At 51.6% G+C, this 24,122-nt stretch overlaps 1 protein-coding gene across 3 annotated transcripts in view; it reads left to right on the forward strand.

Moving 5' to 3' along the window:
- DELE1 (DAP3 binding cell death enhancer 1) overlaps positions 1-24,122 on the forward strand; it is a 44,091-nt gene that overhangs the window by 5,181 nt on the left and 14,788 nt on the right. Inside the window, exons 3-10 of one of the 3 annotated variants that reach the window (XM_084635738.1) lie at positions 5,624-5,744; positions 6,278-6,413; positions 6,860-7,003; positions 9,565-9,626; positions 12,933-13,050; positions 13,611-13,753; positions 16,100-16,258; positions 17,693-18,968. In XM_084635738.1, coding sequence (XP_084491864.1) covers positions 5,624-5,744; positions 6,278-6,413; positions 6,860-7,003; positions 9,565-9,626; positions 12,933-13,050; positions 13,611-13,753; positions 16,100-16,258; positions 17,693-17,812 — 1,003 coding nt within the window. In that variant the 3' untranslated portion in view covers positions 17,813-18,968. Of the gene's footprint in view, positions 1-5,623; positions 5,745-6,277; positions 6,414-6,859; positions 7,004-9,564; positions 9,627-12,932; positions 13,051-13,610; positions 13,754-16,099; positions 16,259-17,692; positions 18,969-24,122 lie in introns of those variants that run through there. The other 2 variants (XM_084635736.1, XM_084635737.1) reach the window with 2 other exon arrangements.

The raw sequence follows: 24,122 nt of genomic DNA on the forward strand, positions 1-24,122 counted from the left end.
TTCCCCCCCAAGATTTTAAAGTATCTTCTTTCCCCATTGGTCCTGTTGATCAGGTGCCAACCCGGTTATCTGAGCTTCTTAACCCCTTACAGGTAAGGAGGAATTCTAGGCTACCCCTAGCTGTATGTTTATGACAGGCTGTATTAAGCATTCTATTTGAATGGTCCCAGCTTACTAAGTGATCCAGGTCATTCTGTATGGCTACCTTGTCCTCATCATTATATGCCACTTTGTCAATCTCTGTGTAATCTTCAAATCTGATCAGCTGTTTTTTTTTTTTTTTTTTTTAATATTTTCTTCCTGGTCTTTATAAAGATATTGAATAGTGTTGGGCCTAATACCTATCCCTGCACAACTTCACTAGAAATACCCCCTTCCAGGATGATCTGTCAATTAGCCAGTTCTTAATCCTTTTAGTGTGGCTTGATATTGTATAGTGCTCATTTTAAAATCAGAATGTTGTGACATACCAAGGTACAGTCCAGACCAATGAGTATCTATGTCACCCCTGCCCTGTAACCTGGGGTGCCCTTTACACTGCTTTGCTGCTGGAGCCACTAACCTGGACTGCTCACAAACAGCCTGCGGTATGTAAGTCACTCCCAGCTATGTCTGTGTGCTGCTGCAGCCAGCCACCCTCTGGCTGTTACCAGCCTTAAAGAGTCCACAGAATGAGTCCAGCACATTCCCAGTCCCAGATTTTCCCCCAGAAACGTATGTCTGTACTGTCCAGCCATCTTCTGGACAGTGAATATATTGAGTCTGTTCTTCTTTTGAAAAAATAATACATACACAACTTTGGTTACCCCATATGGTGTCCCCGGACACTTCAACAAACACATTGGATTAGATGAAACAGTAAAACAAGTTTATTAACTACAGAGAAAAAGATTGTAAGTGAATACAAGTAATGAAGTGTAAAAGTCAGAATTGGTTGCAAGAAAAATAAAGGTAGAATGCTATCTGGGTGCCCAACTTAACAAACTATATTAGATTCAAAGCAAAGTTTTCTCATCACATGCTTTCAGCAGTCTTATTGACCAAACTCATAGGTCGGGCCCCTCCCCCAGAATCCAACAGCTGTCTCCTTTGTCTCTTCAGGTGCAGAGAAAGCAATGGTAAGGCCGAGAGAGAGGATGTTTGTCCCACCTTTTTATAGTTTGTGCCCCCTCTTGAAAAACATTTCTAGCTAAGACCCAGTTGACAAAGAGTCTGTATGGAAGGATATTTCCTGCTGTTTTTTCCCCCAAATGTTTGAACTTCTTTTGTTTTCTTTCACTGCTTGATGACTCTGTTTACTACTTAAATCCAAATTAAGCCAAGCAGACATTCCTTTGTTTATTTAGGACAGACCTGACTTCTGCCTGGGCAGATCTGTGGGATTTGGAACATGTGTTAGGCTATGTCTGCACTACAGACCTTACAGCAGCACAGCTGTAATGCTGCAGCTGTGCCGCTATCAGGTTTCCCGGTAGTTGCTCTATGCCGACGGGAGAGAATTCTGCCGTTGGCATAATTAAACCACCACCAACAAGCGGCAGCAGCTATGTCAGCGGGAGAGCGTCTCCCACTAACATAGTGCTGTCCACATCAGCGCTTCTGTCGGTGAAATTTGTCGGTCAGGGGAGGTGTTTTTTTCACACCCTGACCGACAAAAGTTTTTCTGACAAAAGTGCTAGTATAGACATAGCCTTAATAACATCATACGGGGGAATCTTAGAACTTTATATACAATGTTGTCACACATTTTATCAGGATAATACTGACCGGCAAATTATTTTTCAAATGAGTTTTCAAATGATACCTTACAGGGCATACTTTGAACAAAGATTATTACAATAGTGTATTGGGTGTGAATATAGGGGTGTATTTTATCATAGTGGTACTAAGTCAAACTGCTTCCATACAAAAACCAGTATGTTACATCTATGCAGTCACCTGTATCAACCAAACTTGTCATCTCATCAGAGAATGAAACCAGGTTTGCTTGACAAGACCCATTCTCCATAAACCACGTTGACTGGCCTTAATTGTTTTACCCTCCTTTAATTCTTTAGTCATTGAATCCCATCTCAGCATTTCCATTATTTTGTATGGGACTAATGTCAGACTAACTGGCCTATAGTTCATCCCCCTTGCCCATTTTCAATATTGGCACAACATTAGCACTCTTCCAGTCTTCTGGAATTTCCCCAGTATTCTAACATCTGTTAAAAAATAAAATCAGCAGGCCACAGATATATTCATCCTACTCTTTTGGGATTGTTGGTTGCAAGTTATCTGGGCCTGCTGATTTAAAAATATCTGTCCTTAGTAGATGTAGTTTAATGTACTGGAAAGTACTTCCTCATCCTAATGTTATGTGAGTGTGTCATTCTGCTTCTTTCCAAACACAGAACAGAAATATTTATTTAACACTTCTGCCTTATCTGCATCGTCATTAACAATTTTACCATCTCCAGGCCTACACCATTGGTTGGATACTTTTGTATCTAATATACTTTAAAAAATTACTTCATATTGTCCATATGAAGTCCTGTCAACCATGGATTTTTTCCATCTTTAGATTCCCTTATATTTCTGCACATCATAACTTTTGATATATAATGATTGTCTATTTCCCCTTTTAGCCATTTGTTATATATGCTTTTTTTTTTCTAATTGCTGCCTTAATTTTGCCACTGAACCAGGATGGGTTAGCCAATGTTGTCCTTTTGGTTAGAAAATTGTAATGTTTAGAAACTAATGATGATTTACTGCTGGCTGCAGGACACCTTCCAACATGTCTCCTAAACTGAGGGCCTCTCAAAACAACATACGTTTTCTGTCCACACGTTACAGATAGGAGTAACCATCTGTACTCTGGTTTTATTTGATGGTCGGTAACAGATCCTCACCAATACTTCTGCTTCGAGCAGCTGGCCCTCTCCTCTGCCCCTGTCCCAGTCTGCCCAGTTTGCTGCTCAGCCTTCGGGCTCTCAGCTGCTCCACTTTCCTACTCCCTGCATTGTCCTGAATGGAGAAGAGATTGCAGGTTTGCTGGAGTAGGTGGAACCCGGCACTCAAGCCATTTCAGTGTGGGAACTCAGCCCAGTCACTTATCCTCATGTTCATTGCCCTAAGCCAGGGGTGGCCATCCTGAGCCTGAGAAGGAGCCAGAATTTACCAATGTACTTTGCCCAAGAGCCACAGTAATACGTCAGCAGCCCCCACTATCAGCTCCCCCTCCCCCGCTCCCAGTGCTTTCCACCCACCAGTAGCCCCACTGAGCAGCGCCTCCTTCTCCCTCCCCACACCTCCCAATTAACTGTTTCGTGGCGTGCAGAAGGATCTGGGGAGGAAGGGGGAGAAGCGAAGGTACTGCAGGCTCAGGGGAGGGGCTGGGAAGGGATGAGGTGGGGGCAGGGCCAGGGGTTGAGCAGTGAGCACCCCCTGGCACACTGGAAAGTTGGCGCCTGTGTCTCCAGCCCCGGAGTCAGTGCCTGTACAAGGAGCCGCATATTAACTTCTGAAGAGCCGCAGGTTGGCCACCCCTGCCCTAAGCCATTGGCTGAGTGGAGTTTTTATGCCATGTTTGTAGGTCACCAGTAGGACCTCAGACGTCACCTAGAAAGGAATCAGCAATCAGTGCGGCTCCTGGAGCATGAGTGTATTGGGCTCCTGGCATGAGGCACTGCTTAATTTCCAGGCAGGTGTCTGCAACAGTTTGTGAATGCTCTTCAGGCACAGTGCCCTGCAGAGAGTAATACAGCAGTCACACAGGAGCCTGGAAGGCTGGACTGGAACTTTCTTGCCAAGCCCAGGCAATAAAGAGTGCTCTTGGCAACAGCTGCGACTGTGAAATCCAGGAATAGTGGGGAGTAACAGAGAGCAGGAAAATGGCCAGATGCACTCTAGTGCCGCTGCAGAGATCATCTCTGCAATCCTTGCCCTTCTAGCATCTTGGCTTAGCTTTATTGGCAGCACCAGAGACTGTCCAAGTCATGGCACCATCCCAGATCTATCCTGTCTGTATTCCTTTCCACCCTCACACTGGGATCCCCTCACTGCCCCTAATTGCTGTGGCCTTTGCCACTGTTCACATTGCTACTGCTTGCCCTGCTTCTCAGGGAGTGCACCAAGCAGTGCCGCCTAAAGGAAGAAAAGTGAAAAACAGCTGTAGTTAGTACTGTGCAGGCAGGAGCAGCCAAGCAGCAGCACTGGATTCCCAGCTTGGCAGGGATACAGAAGGAGAATTGGTGAATAATGGCATTAAAGTTTTTAAAGCTCTGATCCCTACAGCTGCAGCCATGAGTCTCCTGAGATGTCATTGACAGGTGTGGAGCACCTGCTGCTGGCAGTGCTTCCTGATACATCCTGTGACATGGGCATCAGGAGACATCGATGGGAATGGTGGGTTGGAGCTGTGCTGGGCACAGAAAAAATGGAAGGGTAGGAAGGGGTGAGGTTATGTTTCATTCCCATGGCCTACTGCTGGCTCCCTGGGAGCAGGGTTAAGGGGTTTTGAGATCGCACAGCTGCCAGCTCTGTCCCTGTACCTGCAGTAGCAAGCCTCCAGAGAAATGGAGCTGGCAGCTGCTCTCCTGACACAACTTCAACACCAGCTCCATGTTCACTTCATTTCGTGCTTACACTTTGGGGCCTAATAGCTTGGTAATCCCCTTAAATGATGCTAAGTTTCCCACACTGTGCAGGCATTCAACTGGCAGGTCAATTTTCAAGCCACGCTGCTCTTGCAGATAGGTCATTTTGAGGGGGCTGCATCTCAGGAACCTCTGTGCAAATGCCCCCAGATTTGTTCTCTTCAGTCTATTCCTGGTCCTTACCTGACATTCACATTTTCAAGTCAATCTAACTCTGCATGTGCATTTTACAACAGGCTGATAAGCAGAGCCAGGTCATTGTTGGGTGTGTATGGGTGGGAGTGCCTTATCCTGGGAACTGCCTGACCTAATGACCCTGTGTTTGTGCCTGTAACCCCTGGTCTGAAGTGAGTTTCAGGCTGATCTATAGAACTGAGAGTACTAACGAACATGTGCAGTGGCTTCCTGTCTCCACTCTGGATTGTTGCGTGCAGTAGCTAAGTACACCACTGGGAGAACCAGAATGGGGACATGACTACACTGCAGTAAATCACCCATGTCTTGCCTATGTCAGCTGACTCGGGATTACAGTAGCTCAATTTAGTGTTGGGAGAACCAGAATGAAGTCCAGTAACTTGAAATATTGGCTTACCAGACTTGTTCTTGGTGCTTGACACTAGCTTGGATCAGGAAGTCCTACAGTGCTAGTTTTCTGTGTCTCATGGCCATAGTTTTTTCCCCAGGTCTATGCCAAAAGCATCATAACCTGAACATTTTAAAAGCAGGTCAGGGAGGGTGGGGTCCTGTATTTCCTGAACCCCTGCATTGATGGACCTCAGATTTGCACTGCAAACCCAGCATCAGGTCTCCAATCAGACTTTGTCTGCCTCGCATGGTAGAGCCCTTTGAAAATTCAGATCTAAACAGAAAACTCTGATTGACTTAACTGTGGTGTGGGTTGGGCCCCTATAGTATAGAGAACTCATTATCTCACCCAGTTTTGCAGGGAAAGGAGTTTTACATTATTTTTTGTTTTCCAGTTATTTACTCTCACCTGGCTGGCAGAGCGGACGGGGTCGAGATGGCTGGGAGCAAGGGAATGGGCAGCGACCCTTCTTGAACCTGCAGCCTCACTACACAATCCTGGATGCCTTCACCTGGGTACGAGATAATCTCCTCCTGGTGATGGGGGAGGGAGCTGCGACCAGTGGATGCCTCTATAAAGGGCAGGGCCAAGGCACCTGTGAGGAGGGAGTTGGTGGAGCTGCACCTGGGGGTTGGGGGGAACTGTGATCAAGATGTCTTCTGCAGGGATGTGGGCAGTGGGATGCTGTGGAACTGTGACCCAGATGCCCTACAGAGGTGTGTGGGGTGGACACCCTGTGGGAATGGGGTGGGAAGCTGAGGTTGGATGGGGAGCAGCAGATGGAATGCCCTTATGGAGTGCGGTGGGGAGCTGAGCCTGGGATGCCCTGCGGGAATGGGGTGGGGAGTCAGGGATGGCTGGGGAGCTGTGGACAGGATGCGTATGGCAGTGTGGAGGGAAGTTGCGGCTGGGATGCTGTGTAGTTGCGGAGCTGTGGGCAGGATGCTCTGCTGTGTCTGAGTGCCCAGTGGAAAGGGAGAGTGATGTGCTGCAGGGAGGGGAGAAAGGAAGGGGTGGTTTTCTCTGACTTTTCTTTTCCTTCCCTTAGGGCGCACTAGCTGTGCTTGCTCTGCAGTTGGCCAGGCAGATCCCATGGCCGAGCCCTGTGCCAGGGGCAGGAAGAGAGGACGGGCATTGCCGGGTGGGTGGACTCCTCTCTTCTCTGCTGCCTCATCAGCACTCAGGTCAGTTCTGCCTCCTGCGGGAGGACAGGGGCCCAGGGTGACTGTTGGTTGAGGGTGTCTGCTGTGGGAGTGCTGTGAGTGTACAGGGAGGGCTGTGCTCCCCTGTGCAGAAGGCACCTGTCAGTCTGAAATTGGGAGCCAGTAGGGTGTGAAGTCCTGTGAGCCTGGGGGTCATGTCTCTGGGAAACACCCTATCCCTTCACACTGGCTTGGGCACCTTCTGGGCTGAGACACACACAGCAGGTTCCTTGTGTTCCCTGCCCTGGACTTTGTGGAGTTCTCTCTTCTCCTGCCCTTTGGCCCCATGCTCAGAGATGGGAGAGCTCTGAGCAAATGCTCAGGGGGCCCCAGGCACTGCCGAACATGGAGGGGGCGACCCCAGGCATGTCCCACAGGTGGCATTCTGCATGGCTTTCTGGTGTTGGGGCTTGTCTTCTGGGTTTCAGTGCCAGCTGCAGGCTCATCCAGTTGCTGCAGTAACCAGAAAGTGCCCTGCTTCCTGCTGGGAGGGATTCCAGACACTGCGCCAGAGAATCCATCCCCTGGCATCCCCTCAAGGCAAGGAGAGCACCAACTCTGCCCGGAAACAGGTACCAGCCCAGGCTGTATGGGGCAGGGTACCCAAGGCAGAGGGATTTTTTGGGAGTCTCAAGGAGCCAAGAGTGCAGGGTGTCTCCTGGAGGTGGGGAAGAAGTCTATGGTGCAACTGAGGGTGGGCTTGATTGGCCTTGGCACCTGGGACTCTACGTCCAGTTTGGTGTCCTTGCTTCAGAAGGGGTGTTGACTTGGAAAGGGTCCAGGAAAGAGTCTCAAGAGCAATTAGAGGGCTGGGAAACCTGCCTCACAGTCAGAATTGGAGGGAGTCCCATCTTTTTAGCTTATCCCTGGTTAGGAGTTAACTTTGATCATGAGCAGCTAGTTGTGCACAAGGAGATTTTGGAGAGCAGAGGACTCCTATGCAGCAGTCAAAAGCAGTGGGATCCACTGGCTGGGAGCGTAAAGCAGACAAATCTGTACTGGAAATAGAGTGCATGTTTTTAACAGAGAGGGAATTGACCATTGGGAAAACTGCTTTCAGGCTGTGATGGATTTTGCATTCTCTGAGACAGCTGTGGGGATTTGGGATCTCACTCAGCTTTATAGTGCCACTATGATTCCTAGTAATCCTGTACAAAAGGAAATCATGATTGCAATCTCCCCGTGCCACCTTCTGCCCATCCCCAAGAGCTCCTGCTGTTCAGGAGAGGCTGTATGGGTGCCAGCGGAGGGGGAAGGCATCTGCCAAGAAGACACGTGGGCCTGGGAAGAAGGGTGCTAGCAGCAGAACTGCTTCATCGTCACAGCCAAATCCCTCCCTCTGTGAGGGTCGTGGCAAGGGGCTGTAAGGAAACAGCTGTGTTTTCCCAACAAGGCTGGGCAGTGGTGGGGAGAGTGAGGAAGCGCTGCGGGCCCCTCTCAGTTTGGTAGGGGGCTGGGCGTGTGGGAGAGGAAGCGCTGCGGGCCCCTGTCAGTTTGCTGTGGGTGGGTTGGGCCTGCAGAAGAGCTGCAGCCCCTGGCAGTTTGCTGTAGGGGCAGTGAAAGTGGTGTGTGTTGGAGGGTTACCTGCCAATGAGCCATCATTGGGTCTTGCTGTTGTAGTCCTGTCAGTCCCAGGATATTAGAGAGACAAGATGGGTGAGGTAATATATTTTATTGGACCCACTTCTGCTGGTGAGAGAGACAAGCTTTTGAGCCACAGAGCTCTTCTTCAGGTCCTTGAAATTAACTCCCAGTGTCACAGCAAAATGGAAGGTCAACAGATTGTTTAGCATAAGTCATTAACACACATTGTATTAAACCATTCAAAGTGAAGTGGCCTGTTATCCCCCCTGTACTCATAAGACGAAAAAGAGTGTGTTAATGGGTTACAGATCGTTGTAATAAGCCATAAATCCAGATGACCCATCATGGCAGTTTCTCCATGTGGAGAGATGATGTCACTAAGAAGCGGAGGATTCATAGAGTCATAAATTCCAAGGCCAGAAGGGACCATTGTGATCATCTAGTCCAGTGGTGGGCAACCTGCGGCCCATAGGCCGCATGTGTCCCATCAGGGAAATTCGCTGGCAGGCTTCGAGATAGTTTGTTTACATTGACCTTCCGCAGGCACCTCCGCCCGCAGCTCACAGTGGTCGCGGTTCACCGTTCCTGGCCAATGGGAGCTGTGGGAAGCGGCGACCAGCATGTCCCTGCAGCCCACGCCACTTGCCACAGCCCCCATTGGCTAGGAACAGTGAACTGCAGCCACTGGGAGCTGCAGGCGGCCATGCCTGCGGACGGTCAATGTAAACAAACCATCTCACAGCCCACCAGCAGATTACTCTGATGGGACGCAGATTGCCCACTACTGATCTAGTCTGACCCCCTGTATAACACAGGCCAGAGACTTCCCCAAAATAATTCCGGTTGGAATTAGAGCATATGTTCCAGTTCCTGATGTCAAGGAGTGTGAGGCTGTGTCTGTGAGTGCCCTGGAGCAGTGGTGCATCGAGGAGGGACACTGGTGACATAATCCAGAATGCTGCTACAGGAAGGTGCTCACTGAATGGCTGGCTACTTGTTCAGTACATATTCTTACTGCAGCCTCTGCCTTATTTGCTGCCACCATCCAAACCCCACACTGAACACAGCAGAATTAATTGCTTCCTGGCACTTGTCACTCCAGTGTTTGAGCACTTCACAGTCCAGTTTGTATCCACAACACCTGTGAGGCGGTCAGGGGTTATTATCTCTGCTTTACACATGAGGCACAGGAAGATTAAAGTCAAACGTGTTCATTAATTTTGGATGCCTGATTTTTAGAGTACACAGCATTACATAGCACTTTATATGTACACCTGTTGAGTTCAGTTACAGCTGTGGGCGCTCAGAGCTTCTGCAAATCAGACCCAAGGGGCTCAGATAAGGCACCCAGGAAATGAGGAACATGCAATGAGTGTGAAAGTTTGATTGCAGTGATTTGCCTAGCATCCTAAAGGAACTTTGTTGCAGAACAGGGATAGGATCCAATTCTCCAGAGTGGAGTGGGGTGGAGTGGAAGGAGGGAGGCAGAGGGGTTGCAGGATTCCTGGTCTGTCTCAGGCCCATGCCTTACCCTGATCTCTCCTTGCAGGGGAGCGTCCATTCCCTGAGAGCTGCAACACCAGCCTGGGGCCAGCCCACTGCAGTGCACAGGTACAGTCTCTTTGTTTCTCTGTGAATATTTGGCTTTAGAAGGAGCTTGTCCCAAAGCACGTAGTCGGTGCTCTTTCTAGTATAGCCTGACTGATGCACCGTGTCCTGGGAGAGTCATGGTCACAGAGCAGGAGTCATAGCTATGGCACTTCTGCCCCCTTTCTACCAGTTGTGTGTAGTGGCATCCTGCCCTAGGAGTCTGCACAGCACACACACTAGTGCTGTGGGAACACGCTGCCAATAGGGCCCAGTCAGGATCAGGACCTAAGTTCCTTCTAAGCTGCATGGCTGCACAGCAGGCTATCAAGGGCCATGCAGGTGCGCAGCCACAGGGTCCTGGACTGGAGAGGAGAGAGGTAGGGGGCATGTAGGGCTGCAGCAGGGAGAGGCACCTCTCCCTCGGCTCCACTCCCCTACAGCAGCCTGCACCCCAAACCCCTCGTCCCCAGCCCCACCCCAGAGCCCTCACCCCCCCCCCCCGCACCCAACCCTCTGATCCAGCCCTGAGCCCCCTCCCGCACCTCAAACCCCTAATCCCTGGCCCCACCCCAGAGCCCACACCCCAACCCTTTGCTCCAGCCCTGAGCCCCTCCCACACTGAACCCCTCAGCCCCACCCCGCCACACATCACCTCCATATTAGTGCACATAACAAAATTCATTCCGCACATGGATGTAAAAAATTAGAGGGAACATTGATCAGGACCCCATTGTACGTACATATCACACAAAGTGCACTCAAAGAACATTAAGGTTGCAAACTCAAGCACAAAATATTAGGAAATATCAGAATCAAGGCTGCCTTAGTTCAAGACCCCTTCCTGTATCTGTATTATTGTACAATCTTTAATTACATACTTCTGCACTGTTTTTTCCCTCCCCTGTGGTTGAGCTGGCTCTGCAGAGTCCTGAGGGATGGACCCAGCTCCCTGTTCCGTGGCTGGGCCAGCTCTGCAGGGCTTGCAGGAGTGAAAAGATCCCTATATTTCTGTTGACTGAGAGTTGCTCTGACTGACCGGTGGGAAGCAAACCTGCTGGGTGAGAAGGGGCCTCTCCATCCTTCCTCTCCTGATTGAACTGCATTGTAAATAGTAGCATGCAGCTAATCTGAAATTAGATGAAGCGTGCACTGCTGCTACTTGGTGGCACCAAACTGTATAAAAGATACTAGGAAACAATTACTCCAAGCCTGGCTCCCTCCCTCTCCTGACTAGGCAAATTAGGGGGTGCTGCTAATTAGCAGGGAAGTGAGGAAAAAGCCATAAAACAAGGACAATGGGGGAGGAGGGAGCTGATTTATTTAGCTGACAGGCTATTTAAGTTTGAATGATTTAGAGTGCCAGGAGATGGGCTGCTCCATGTTTGCTGAAGGGAGATGCTGCCTATGCTGCTGAACCTGACCTGGGAACGGGAGGAGCAGGGGTAGGGGCATTGCCAGCAGATCGAGGGACATGATAGTTCCCCTCTATTCAACATTGTGAGGCCTCATCTGGAGTACTGTGTCCAGTTTTGGGCCTCACACTACAAGAAGGATGTGGAAAAATTGGAAAGTGTCCAGCGGAGGGCAACAAAAATGATTAGGGGACTGAAATACATGATTTATGAGGAGGGACTGAAGGAACTGGGATTGTTTAGTCTGCGGAAGAGAAGAGAGAGGGGGGATTTAATAGCTGCTTTCAACTACCTGAAAGGGGGTTCCAAAGAGGATGGATCTAGACTGTTCTCGGTGGTAGCAGATGAGAGAACAAGGAGTAATGGTCTCAAGTTGCAGTGGGGAAGGTTTAGGTTGGATATTAGGAAAAACTTTTTCACTAGGAGGTTGGTGAAGCACTGGAATGTGTTACCTAGGGAGGTGGTGGAATCTCCTTCCTTAGATATTTTTAAGGTCAGGCTTGACAAAGCCCTGGCTGGGATGATTTAGTTGGGGATTGGTCCTGCTTTGAGCAGGGGGTTGGACTAGATGACCTCCTGAGGTCTCTTCCAAACCTGATATTCTATGATTCTATGCATTTCTGTGTGGGAGGGTTACTGACTGCCTTTTCAGGGCTCTCCTGATTCTATGGAGCTGCTGCTGAGTAAGAGGTGGCGCAGCACTCCCCTGGCCTGAGGGGTCTGCTCTGGGCTGGAGAAGGGTCTAGCTGGCACCATGTTAGGGGAACGTTGATGTGGCTCCCCTGGCCTGAGGAGCCCTCATGGGACCCGGGGAATGTTGAGCTGGAACCTCTGGCTTGCAGGGGCTGTTTGGGTGGGCTAGGGGAGCGTTGAGGTGGCTTACCTGGCCTGAGGACCATGTTTGGGGTTGGGGGCACTTCGATGTGACTCTCCGGCCTGAGGGTACTGAGCAGGGTGGCATTGTGGGTGTGTTCAGACAGCTCCCTAGCCTGATGGGACTGGGTGAGGAGGTTTTTGTCACCTCTTAGAGCAGGGGTCTCCAAACTTTATGAGACGAGGGCCATATTAGATTTTTGAAGGGGCTTCGCGGACCAAAGTGACTGTGAAAGAAATTAAATATATGCAAAAATGTACGCAAAATCGTTAAAAAAACAACACTACTCTACTGTGTCAGTGTTGCATTAAATTCTAAATCAGGTTTAAAAGTTAATCAATGCAGGTACTGTAAGTTGGGTCCCCTTTTTGGGTCTGCTCTGCCTCGTGCCTGCTCCCTTCTCCCTGTGCCTGCTAGGCGTGCCTGCTCTGCTGAAGAAAATGACAAAAGGTTGAAAGTTTGGCTGTACTTTGGTAAGAGAAGCTCCAGGTTCCCATTGTTGGTTGGGACTGTTTGGTTCTATTAGTGCTGTAGTTAAAATTTAACCATTATGAAATTGTTAATTTTCGTTTTCTTTTCTCCATTTATTGGAGATGTAATTAAGCATCTGGCTTGTATTTTTATTCTAAGGCAGGGGTCCGTGCCTGCTTGGCTGCAGCAGCAACTCTCCCCTAAGTTGGCTCCCCTTTTGGGGGGGACACTGGCTCCCAGAGGCACTCAACCCTCTGCACAGCTCAGCTGTGCTGCTGCCCTGCGTGAGCTGCTGCCGGCGGCCCCTTCCCCTGCCTGCTCTGCGTGCCTACTCAGCTGTTCGCTTCTCCCCTGTTGGTTGGAGGGCCGGACAAATGGAAGCCCCAGGCCGAATCCAGCCCGCGGGCCAGCCGTAGTTTGGAGACCCCTGTCTTAGAGCACAAACGCCATGACAACCTGGTTTGGTATACTGTGGCCCTAATGTGGGGAAGGTGCTCTGGCAGCCATGACAGGAGCTGTCATGAGATTTGGGGGGCTTGCTAACACTCCTCTAATTCTCTTCCTTCTTAGGGGCTGTCATTTTCCACTCTCCAGGGGAAGCCAGCACAGCAGGAACGCCTGGAGAAAGCAGCTACCCAGCTGCAGCAGGTGTTCCGGGTCAGCGTTTCCATTGCACTCAATATCCTTGGTAATGTGGACCAGGCTTCATTATGTCCTAAACTGCAGATAGCAGGAATAGAGACAGGGACACCCACACACCCTCTCCTTTTTGGAGGACCTCAAATATGTTGGGAAGCCTCTTGCTGTTGTAGTCTATGGAATCTGCAGCATTAGTAATGGTTCCCAGGTGTTCTTTGTGTGAGTTGGCTGTTGTCACGGCCCCATTACCTGTCCAGAGGGTGGGGTTCCTGCAACCATTGTCAGCCTTTGCAGAGTCTTCTGTGCCACCTCTTACTGGAATTCACCCAGCTTTGCAATGAACTCTGGGAAATAAAATGACGGGGAGCCTGGAGCATTGGAGAGGCTGGTGATGAGGCTAGAGAACCTCTCCCCCAACATAGGGCTGGGTCATTGGTCCCTCCCGACTTCTAAACTCCATGGCTTCAGGTGGGGTGGGGCCAAGAGTTGACAAACTTTGCAGGGTGCAGTGAGGCAAGCTGCTATGGGTGGGACACGATGAGCTCCATGATTCTGTCCTGCCTGATGCCTTTGTGCTGCTTTGCTGAACATGCACTGTTCCCTCCCCAGGGATTGAGAGTGTGAATAATGGCCACGACAGGGCAGCCTATTCCTGCTTCAAGCTGGCAGCAGATCGGGGCTACAGCAAAGCCCAGTTCAACGTGGGCCTTTGTTACGAGCATGGCAGAGGCACGGAGAAAGACCTGGCAAAGGTACCTGGTGGCACGCAGAGCCCTCCCCTCACACACACACTTGCACTATCAGGAGGCTGAGTAGCAGCATGAATAGGAGCAGTGGTGGAGAGGGAATGCCTGTGAGACACTTTGCTCCAAGGTCCCTTGCCTCAGGGAGCAAGGCATCGATCCCATCTATACCCTTGTGTGCATCAATGAATGCCTGTCAGCGCAGGGGCACCCTGCAACCCTTGGGTGTGTGTGGGGGTCCTCAAAAGTCCTGGGGTAGGTAGTAGAGCCCTGTGCAGGACTATTTTTTTAATCCCACTCCTGTTCAGATCCATACCCACTCCCACCGACGCTCACATTGTTTCTTAATTTTTATCCCGCTCCTGCTATTGTGGCAGTGGATCCTGCAGGACCCGCAGGATTCCAGTCCCACTGCAGGGCTCTAAAACTGTCCTTGCAATGGCTGGATGTGCTGCGCTCAGCAGATGTTTCCCCACCAGCATCCACCCACTCCCTAGATCCCCATGCAATGCGATGAGGACAGCCCAACCAGCCCAAATCACCGATACAGAGGGGTCAGAGTCCTCATGCACTCCTACGAGGAGATGAGCAACCCCAGCATCTTCCCTTCTCCACGCAAAGGGATTAGAAACCTCTAACCCTCCATGCAAATGGCTGAAGAGCCACTGTGTTGTCATGCAAAGGGGATGGGAAGCCCCCACGCTCCGCCATCTCCAGGCGTAGATAGGTTGGCAATGGGGGCTCTCCCTCAGAGCTGGGGGCCAGAGAGCAACCACTGCTGGCTGGGGTGTTTATGTTTGTGGTGATGGAGGACTGTTTTTTAATCCTGCTCCCATCCTGCCCTGCATTACTCACTCTCACTCGCTCCCACATTGTTCCTTGAATTTTTATCCCACTCCTGCTATTATCGCAGCGGGTCCTGCAGGACCCACAGGATTCCAGTCCTGCTGCAGGACTCTAGTGGGAGGTATTGTACATGTAAATGGAAACTGTTAATTATTCCAGCCAGGAAACTCCTAGGAGGGAAGGTTAGGGCTGCAGAGTCAAACACCTTCCCATCGGGAGATGGTAAAGCTAAGGCTGCATGTGTGCCAGTGTAGGCTTAAAAGGCATGGGTGCCTTGGGAGGACTGCCCCTCATGGGAGGAGACTGGGCTCCTTTGCAGCCCTGTCCTTTTCAAATGGACCTTCCCAGGCCCTGTTCCATACACTTATGTATGCAGCATTAGTAGTGGCTGGGAGAATACTGTTACCATATGGTACATATGAAAAACACCACCACATGTGCAGGAGCCATGTCCTGCCTGAACCACCTCCCAGCAGCTTTGTGTGGGTACACTGAGATGCACATCTTGAACCTAGGGAGCATTGGTTGTAGCACTGCCCCTGCTGTGGCTATTTTGTGCCACTCAGCTGGTGCAAAGGAACTGCAAAACCATCTTAGTTGGGCATTGTGCCAGTCCCAAGGCATAGAAGAGTCTTTGGTGTAACTAGCCCTATGCCACCCCCTATGGAATCGGGGTTGTGGCTAGGAAAAGAGGGTGCAGTCCCCAGCTGCCAATTATCCCATTTCCCTACTTTCACTCTCCTATGTGAGCAGTTGCTGCAGCTAGCACAGGACTGTAATGTGATGGCATTTGGATAGCAGAACGGGTGTGATGAGGCAGTGGTGCAGGCATGTGCTGTGTATGCTTGGGGGTGGGGTGTTCATGAGGGATGGTGCACACTTGGGGAGAGGCTGCGTGTCTCTCATAGTCAGTTCTCTCCCTGATGATCATACCTGGGAAGCAGGATCTCACCTGAATAGTCTCATGTTTCTGGTGCATGTCTGGGATCTGCAGGGCGCTGAGTGTGAAGGAGGTGATAGAACAAGAAGCAGTGGTCTCAAGTTGCAATGTGGGAGGTCTAGGTTGGATATTAGGAAACACTATTTCACTAGGAGGGTGATGAAGCACTGGAATGGGTTACCTAGAGAGGTGGTGGAATCTCCATCCTTAGAGGTTTTTAAGGCCCGGCTTGACAAAGCCCTGGCTGGGATGATTTAGTTAGTGTTGGTCCTGCTTTGAGCAGGGGATTGGACTAGATGACCTCCTGAGGTCTCTTCCAACCCTAATATTCTATGATTCTAGGAGGCTGCACAGGTAGGGAGGGTATTTCTGCTAATGGCTGCCTGGGTGAGTATGCATAGCTTGTGATGAGAACCGGCAAGGGGGTTTGGATGCAAATGCATGCTGTGATGTCCTTGCCAGGCTGGGTAAGTATTGGAGAGTGGCAGCCTCCTCACAAAGGTGCCTGGGACAACGCAGCCTGGCACGCATACCTCTGGGCGCTCATGATGGTGTTTCTCTGTTTCCAGGCAGCCCTCTATTACCATCGTGCAGGCAGCAATGGGCACCCCATGGCCCAGTACCGCTATGCCAGGTTCCTCTTATGCCATGGGCCCAAAACTGAAGGGGCTGACATGCAGAAGGCAGTGGCTCTGCTGGAGCAGGCAGCTGCAGCAGGGCTAGTGGAGGTGAGTGTCTGCAGCACATGAGTTATTGCTAAGGCTGAGTGTTTGAGTAGCATGGAGCCACCAGGGAACCCCCACTGCACAGCACTGAATCTCTGTAGGGCAGTGTCCATGGGGTTGGGGGAAACCCTGCCTGTGTCCTTGCTCCTCCTGCCACCACCACCCCGCCCATATACGGGGCATGTCAGTGTCAGCTAGTTGCAGTGGCGCATTAGTGTCACCGCCTCACCAAGGTTTGTTCCTGCCCTTGTATTTTTAGGCTTGTAGAAGCCTTGGTGTTTGGCTCTATGCTAGGTTGTTTTGGTTCCTGTGTGTCAGAGTTTGTGGTGAGCTTTCCCCACTCCAGTGTACAGCTCTTTGTTCAGGTAAGTCCAAGCCCCCTACTCCCATTAGAGTGCTAGGCCTGTGGTGGACATGCACACTCAGTGCCTTTTCTGTCATCATTGATTTCCCTTGGGTTAGGCCTTTACTAAGCTCAAACAAGGAGAGAGGCACGAGGAGCCAGCTGTCAACAGGCCCTCAAGAGGGCTCCTCCCCAATGCCAAGCATCCAGGAGGCGGTGTCAAGGTCTTAGTCCTGTACTGTGGATTCTGACACCAGCAGCCTTTCATATTCCATGCCCAAAAGAAGCTTGCCAATAGGGACACATCCCCCTTTCAGCTGCCAAGCAGAGATCCCTGACCGCGATCTGCACAAAGGCAACCTGCTGATCCCCAGAAGGCAAAGGGCAGGTCTCACTGCCAGAGGTCAGCGTTTGTCTCAACTGGTTCAGCTCACATGATGGTAGTGTCCATCATCACATCAAACTCACCGCGTCTCACCTTTTCTGGGCAGAGAGCTGCCTGAGACGTTCCCACAGCAGGGAGTGCTCAGACACTCACTAACCAGTGCTCGGATCTTGGGGTGGGGAGCACACAATGCCACCTGCAGCCTGCTCTGCTCTTGGGGCAGAAACAGCCCTGGGTTTCTAGCAGACCACACCTCCTGGACTGAAACCAGGCAGCCCGCAGTCCTCGTTGCCAGGCAGTGGACCGGGCCAACATGCTGCTCTCTGCCCAGTATGGACTTTTCCAACCTGCTGGACCTGCCACTGGATTCTTTTGTCCAACCTGGATCTGCTGTCTCATGAGTAGGGCCAGATTCTGCATCCTGCCCTGAGTCTGAGCCAGATGCTGCTTGACCCACTGGGACTGTAGTTGTCCTGCAGAGGTCCAAGAGGTTTAGCTGGAGAGCAGGAGCGTCTCACCAGAAATCCCTGCTCTGTGAGGTGGAAGAGGGTTTCCATCAGATCCTCTCTTCCCCTCATCCAGGACTACCTGTTTCACTCCACACAATCTGGACTCTTGCTCAGCTCAGCTGGGATTTCAGCCTTCCACCGACCAGGCAAGACTTTACCATGTCCTCTCACCTACAGTTATAACATTCCGACTTTTTCAGGAACCACCTCCATACTGGGACATAAATGCGTCTGACCCCGGATTCCCAAGATGGACTTGGCTGAAAGTCACTGATGTCTGTAATAACAAGCTCTGTTCTACGCTGTGTTCCTGTCAATGAATAAACTTCCAGTTTTATACTGGCTGAGAGTCACGTCTGACTGTGGAGTTGGGGTGCGCGGCCCTCTGGCTTCACCAGGAGCCCCGCCTGTGTGGACTCGCTGTGGGAATCGCATGGTGTGCAAAGGGGATGCTGAATGCTCCAAGGTCAGACCCAGGAAGGTCGAAGCTGTGTAAGCTTCTTGCCCTGGAGACAGTATGCTCAGAGAGAGGAGGCATGCTCCCCCAGAGTCCTGACTGGTTTCGTATGGAGTAGTTCCAGATCATCACCCGGAGACTCCGTGACAACTGGTGGCAGTGGTGGGATCAAACTGCATCCCGTGGACAGAGCATCCTGCAGTAAGTGACTGGGGAGCAGTAAAACAAAGGGGATTAGCACGAGATGGGCATGCTGGAGTCTCCGAGAGGTGCAGTTCCAGGAGGCAGAGTCTTACGGCTTAATCCCCGAGAGAGAGTGGCCCCCCAAGAAGGGCTATCGCACTGAAGGGGTTTCTCCCAGGGATCGTGGGGAGCTCAGAGAGCACAGGCCTGTGAGTCCATGACCATGTGGGAATAGCATGGAGATGGCCTATAACCATCTCCTTAAGAGGGACATTGTAGAGCTGTGCAGAGAGAGAGGGCTGCACATGGGAAGATTCACCAAGGCACAGCTGATTGCCCAGTTGGAAGAGAATGATTGCTCTGAGGAGCTGGTTCCTGACCCAGCGGGGGCCGCGAGAGAGGCTGGGAGCAGCCAGGCAGTCCCAGGGGTCATCCCAGCCACTGACCCAACCAGGGATGCAGGAGGGGCTGAAAGCAGCCAGGCAGCCCCAGGATTGATCTTCCCAACTGAGTTCCCGGTTGGAGTTGGAAATGGAACTGAAACTGAAAGAGCTGGAGGACCGTGAGAAGGAACGGCAGGACCACGAGAGACAGAGGCAGCATGAACTGGCGGTGGCGCAGCTGAGAAGCAGAGAGACCCCTACCGTGGTGAGTGAGGATGGGCCCAGGGTGGCTAAGCCCACAGGAAACTGATTTAAATCTTTAAAAAAGGGAAGAAGGAGGATTCTGGGAACTACAGGCCAGTCAGCCTCACCTCAGTCCCTGGAAAAATCATGGAGCAGGTCCTCAAAGAATCAATCCTGAAGCACTTGCATGAGAGGAAAGTGATCAGGAACAGCCAGCATGGATTCACCAAGGGTAGGTCATGCCTGACTAATCTAATCGCCTTTTCTGATGAGATTACTGGTTCTGTGGATGAAGGGAAAGCAGTGGATGTATTGTTTCTTGACTTTAGCAAAGCTTTTGACACGGTCTCCCACAGTATTCTTGTCAGCAAGTTAAGGAAGTATGGGCTGGATGAATGCACTATAAGGTGGGTAGAAAGCTGGCTAGATTGTCGGGCTCAACGGGTAGTGATCAATGGCTCCATGTCTAGTTGGCAGCCGGTATCAAGTGGAGTGCCCCAAGGGTCGGTCCTAGGGCCGGTTTTGTTCAATATCTTCATAAATGATCTGGAGGATGGTGTGGATTGCACTCTCAGCAAATTTGCGGATGATACTAAACTGGGAGGAGTGGTAGATACGCTGGAGGGGAGGGATAGGATACAGAAGGACCTAGACAAATTGGAGGATTGGGCCAAAAGAAATCTGATGAGGTTCAATAAGGATAAGCGCAGGGTCCTGCACTTAGGACGGAAGAACCCAATGCACAGCTACAGACTAGGGACCGAATGGCTAGGCAGCAGTTCTGCGGAAAAGGACCTAGGGGTGACAGTGGACGAGAAGCTGGATATGAGTCAGCAGTGTGCCCTTGTTGCCAAAAAGGCCAATGGCATTTTGGGATGTATAAGTAGGGGCATAGCGAGCAGATCGAGGGACGTGATCGTTCCCCTCTATTCGACATTGGTGAGGCCTCATCTGGAGTACTGTGTCCAGTTTTGGGCCCCACACTTCAAGAAGGATGTGGATAAATTGGAGAGAGTTCAGCGAAGGGCAACAAAAATGATTAGGGGACTGGAACACATGAGTTATGAGGAGAGGCTGAGGGAGCTGGGATTGTTTAGCCTGCAGAAGAGAAGAATGAGGGGGGATTTGATAGCTGCTTTCAACTACCTGAAAGGGGGTTCCAAAGAGGATGGCTCTAGACTGTTCTCAATGGTAGCAGATGACAGAACGAGGAGTAATGGTCTCAAGTTGCAGTGGGGGAGGTTTAGATTGGATATTAGGAAAAACTTTTTCACTAAGAGGGTGGTGAAACACTGGAATGCGTTACCTAGGGAGGTGGTAGAATCTCTTTCCTTAGAGGTTTTTAAGGTCAGGCTTGACAAAGCCCTAGCTGGGATGATTTAACTGGGAATTGGTCCTGCTTCGAGCAGGGGGTTGGACTAGATGACCTTCTGGGGTCCCTTCCAACCCTGATATTCTATGATTCTAAACTGATATAAAAGTGCTGCCTCCGTTTAAGGAAGGGGATGTTATAGATGCCTTCCTCACTACTTTTGAGAAGGCCTGCAATGTACACCAGGGTGACCCTGCAGACAGGTTTCGGCGTCTCACCCCCTTACTGGGTCCCAAAGCCATAGAGATGTTCAGCCAGATGGACGAGGTGGAAGCAGTGGACTATGAACTGTTCAAACAAGCCCTGCTGCACAAGTTTGAGCTGACCCCTGAGACATACAGGAAACGGTTCCGGAGTATGCAGAAGACCCAGGAGATGACCTATCTGGAACTGGTCACGCTGATGGGGGAATACACCTGCAAGTGGGTGAACGGGGCTAGTGCACAGACCAAGGAGGACATGATTGAACTGATGGGGCTGGAGCGACTATATGAACTCTGTTCCTCTGACCTGAGGATGTGGCTGGTGGACAAGAGGCTGAAGGACCTGCGCTGCGCAGGGCTGCTAGCTGACGAGTTTGTAGACAGCAGGTCGGGATATGGAATGGAATCCTAGGGGGACAGGCCCACATCAGTGCAGAAGGGGGGTCACCCAGGGGCTTCCCTGAAGGGAGTCTCGGATAAATCCCTCCCGAGAGGCACAGCCAATACCAGAGCTGACCAACCAGACTTGAGGTGTAATTACTGTGGGCAGAAGGGCCACAGATGGTGTTGGTGCCAAAAGCTCAGGGACAGGATGAGCAAACCGAGCCCTCAAAGCGTTAACTGGGTGGGAGCCCAACCAGAGGAGGGACTGGCTCCCCAGGCAGGAGGGGCTGGCAGTTTAGCAATGGCCCAAGTGGGAGGAGTCTCCCAGGCCAGCTCCTCTGGGAGGCTTGGTGCTCTGGATTCAAAGTTCTCAGTCTACACCGTGGGTGTGGGGTTGCCCCTGAGGAGCGAGTGCCTCATTCCCCTGGAGGTGGATGGGAAGCAGGTCACTGGGTACTGGGACACCTGCGTTGAGGTGACGCTGGCCCGGCCCGAGGTGGTGGCCCCAGACCAGGTGGTGCCAAACACCTACCTAACCCTGACGGGCACGTGTGGGCCCCCGTTTAAGGTACCCGTGGCGAGGGTACATCTGAAATGGGAGGCCAAGGAGGGGCCCAAAGATGTGGGGGTGCACTATCAATTGCCAAATGAGGTGCTGATGGGGGATGACCTGGTGAATTGGCCAGGCGGCCCCCAGAGCACCCTAGTCATCACCCATAGCCAGAGCCAGCAAAGGGCACTTTGCCCTGACACCGGGGGTGGTGCCCTGCTGGGGACACAGGTCCCTACCCCGGCGGGAAAGGAGTCACTGGGGACAGGACTGGGCCTTGGACCCAGCCACTGAGAGGGAGCAGGTCCCCATCCCTTCCCCATCCGCTGAATTCCAAGCTGAGCTGCGGAAGGATCCCTCCTTAGAGAAGCTGAGGGAACTTGCTGGCCGCAGCACAGCTAAATCCCTGGGGGAAGGCTGCTGGGAGAGATTCCTATGGAAGAAGGGATTCCCATACCAGGAATGGGCTGGTTCCGTGGGGATCAGGAGGCAGCTGGTGGTGCCCCAGAAGTACTGCCACAGGCTACTGTACCTGGCCTACGATTTCCCTCTCTCAGAACACCAGGGAATCCAGCGCACAAGGCAGAGGCTGCTACAGAACTTTTACTGGCCTGGGGTCTTTGATGCTGTCCAGCAGTACTTAGGTTCTGCGACCCCTGCCAGAGGGTGGAGAACGCCCGGGACAAGGGGGAAGCAGCTTTTAAGCCCCTGCCCATCATAGAAGAGCCTTTCCAGAAGGTGACCGTAGACGTAGTGGGACCCCTCAGCAAGGCAACTCGGACAGGGAAAAAATACATGCTGGTGGTGATAGATTTCGCTACTCGCTATCCCGATGTGGTGGCCTTGTCCTCTATCGAGGCAGACACTGTGGCAGACGCACTGCTGACCGTTTTCAGCAGAGTTGGGTTCCCCAAGGAGGTCCTTACAGACCAGAGCTCCAATTTCATGTCAGCTCTGCTCTGGTGCTTGTGGGAGAAATGTGGAGTCTGACATACCTGGGCCTCAGCATATCACCCTCAGTCCAACGGGCTGGTGGAGAGGTTCAATGGGACCCTAAAGATGATGCTGAAAACCTTTATGAACCAGCACCCACAGGACTGGGACAAGTATTTACGCCACCTGCTGTTCGTGAACCAGGAAGTGCTCCAGGAATCAACCGGGTTCTCTCCTTTTGAGTTGCTATATGGGAGGAAAGTGAGGGGACCTCTGGACTTGAAGAGGGATGAATGGGAGGGGAAGGCCTTCCCCAATGGAGAATCAGTGGTGGAGTATGGACTGAGTTTCTGAGAAAAGCTCGCTGAGCTCATGGACTTGGCCGGGGAGAATTTAAGGTCATCAAACAGCTGAGTGAGGTGAACTATGCAGTGGAACTGTCTAACCGGGCTCACAGCCACCGGGTGTCCATGTCAACATGATGAAGTCATACTTTGACAGGGAAAATTTGGTACTGGCCATGTGTGCCCAGTGACAGGAGCAGGGAGATGACCCCCTCGTGGATCTATTCCCTGAGACGGACTGGCGCTTCACCAGAATCAATTCCCCTCTCAGACCAGCCAACCCCTGTCCAGCAGGCTGAGATCCGAGAAGTGCTGGGTTCCTACCAGCAGCTGTTCTCCAACCGGCCTGGGCTCACTAACCAGGCTGTCCACCAGATGGAGACAGGAGCCTACCCTTCTGTAAGGTGCTCCCCGCTCTGGGTCACTGAGAAAACAGCCCAGAACCTGGAGAGAGAGGAGAAGGACATGCTGGCCCCACTGAGCTCAGTCTTGGAGGGAGGGACAGATGTGATTAAGTGGGGTTTTATTCATCTTGTTATGTTGCATGTGAGTCTTACTGTCCTATACTAATACTGTGCGTACATTAGTTTCCCAGTGTACTGCATCAATACTTAGCTGGTGGGAATTGGGTGTGTGATTTTGCTGAGGCCCTCAGGGCAGGTGAGACTGCCCAGCTACCTTCCAGCCCTTGGGCCTCTCCCATGATGTTGATCCCCAAGAAGGACGCGTCAATCCGGTTTTGTGTAGATTACTGGAGGCTTAATGCCATCACCAAGTTCGATGCCTACCCCATGCCTAGGCCTGATGAGCTTCTAGACAAGCTGCAGGGGGGCTCGTTATCTCACTACTATGGATCTCACCAAGGTCTACTGGCAAGTACCTTTGGATCCGGATGCCCGGCTGAAATCTGCTTTTATCACCCCTCTGAGGTTATACGAGTTCTTGGTCCTACCTTTCGGCCTAAAGGGGACACGTGCCACCTTCCAGCGCCTGGTGGACCAGTTACTCAAGGGGATGGAGAATTTTGCCCTGGCGTATATTGGTGATATCTGCGTTTTTAGCCAGACCTGGGAGGACCATGTGTCCTAGGTTAAACAAGTGGCGGACCGGCTCCGGGATGCAGGTCTGACTATAAAAGCTGGGAAGTGCAAGGTTGAGATGTCAGAGGTGTTATGCCTGGGTCACAAAGTAGGGAGCGGCTGCCTAAAGCCAGAGCCAGCCAAGGTGAAGGTGATCAGAGATTGGCCCGCTCCCCAGACTGAGAAGCAGGTCCAGGCTTTCATTGGGATAGCAGGCTACTACCAGAGGTTCATGCCCCACTTTAGCTCCATAGCCGCCCCCATCACTGAGCTATGTAAGAAGGGTAAGCCAGATAAGGTGGTCTGGACCGAGCAGTGCCAGAGGGCTCTCTGTCCTCTGAAGGAGGCTCTGAACAAGGGCCCGGTGCTAGTAAACCCAGACTATGGTGTTCACCGACACCTCAGACACAGGGCTGGGTACAGTGCTAATGCAGGTTGACGGAAAGGGGGAAAGACACCCCATTGTGTACCTGAGCAAGAAGCTGCAGCCCCGGGAGCA

The sequence above is a fragment of the Lepidochelys olivacea genome, assembly GCF_965140295.1.
Source record: "Lepidochelys olivacea isolate rLepOli2 genome assembly, chromosome: 8".
Lineage (NCBI taxonomy): Eukaryota > Metazoa > Chordata > Testudines > Cheloniidae > Lepidochelys > Lepidochelys olivacea.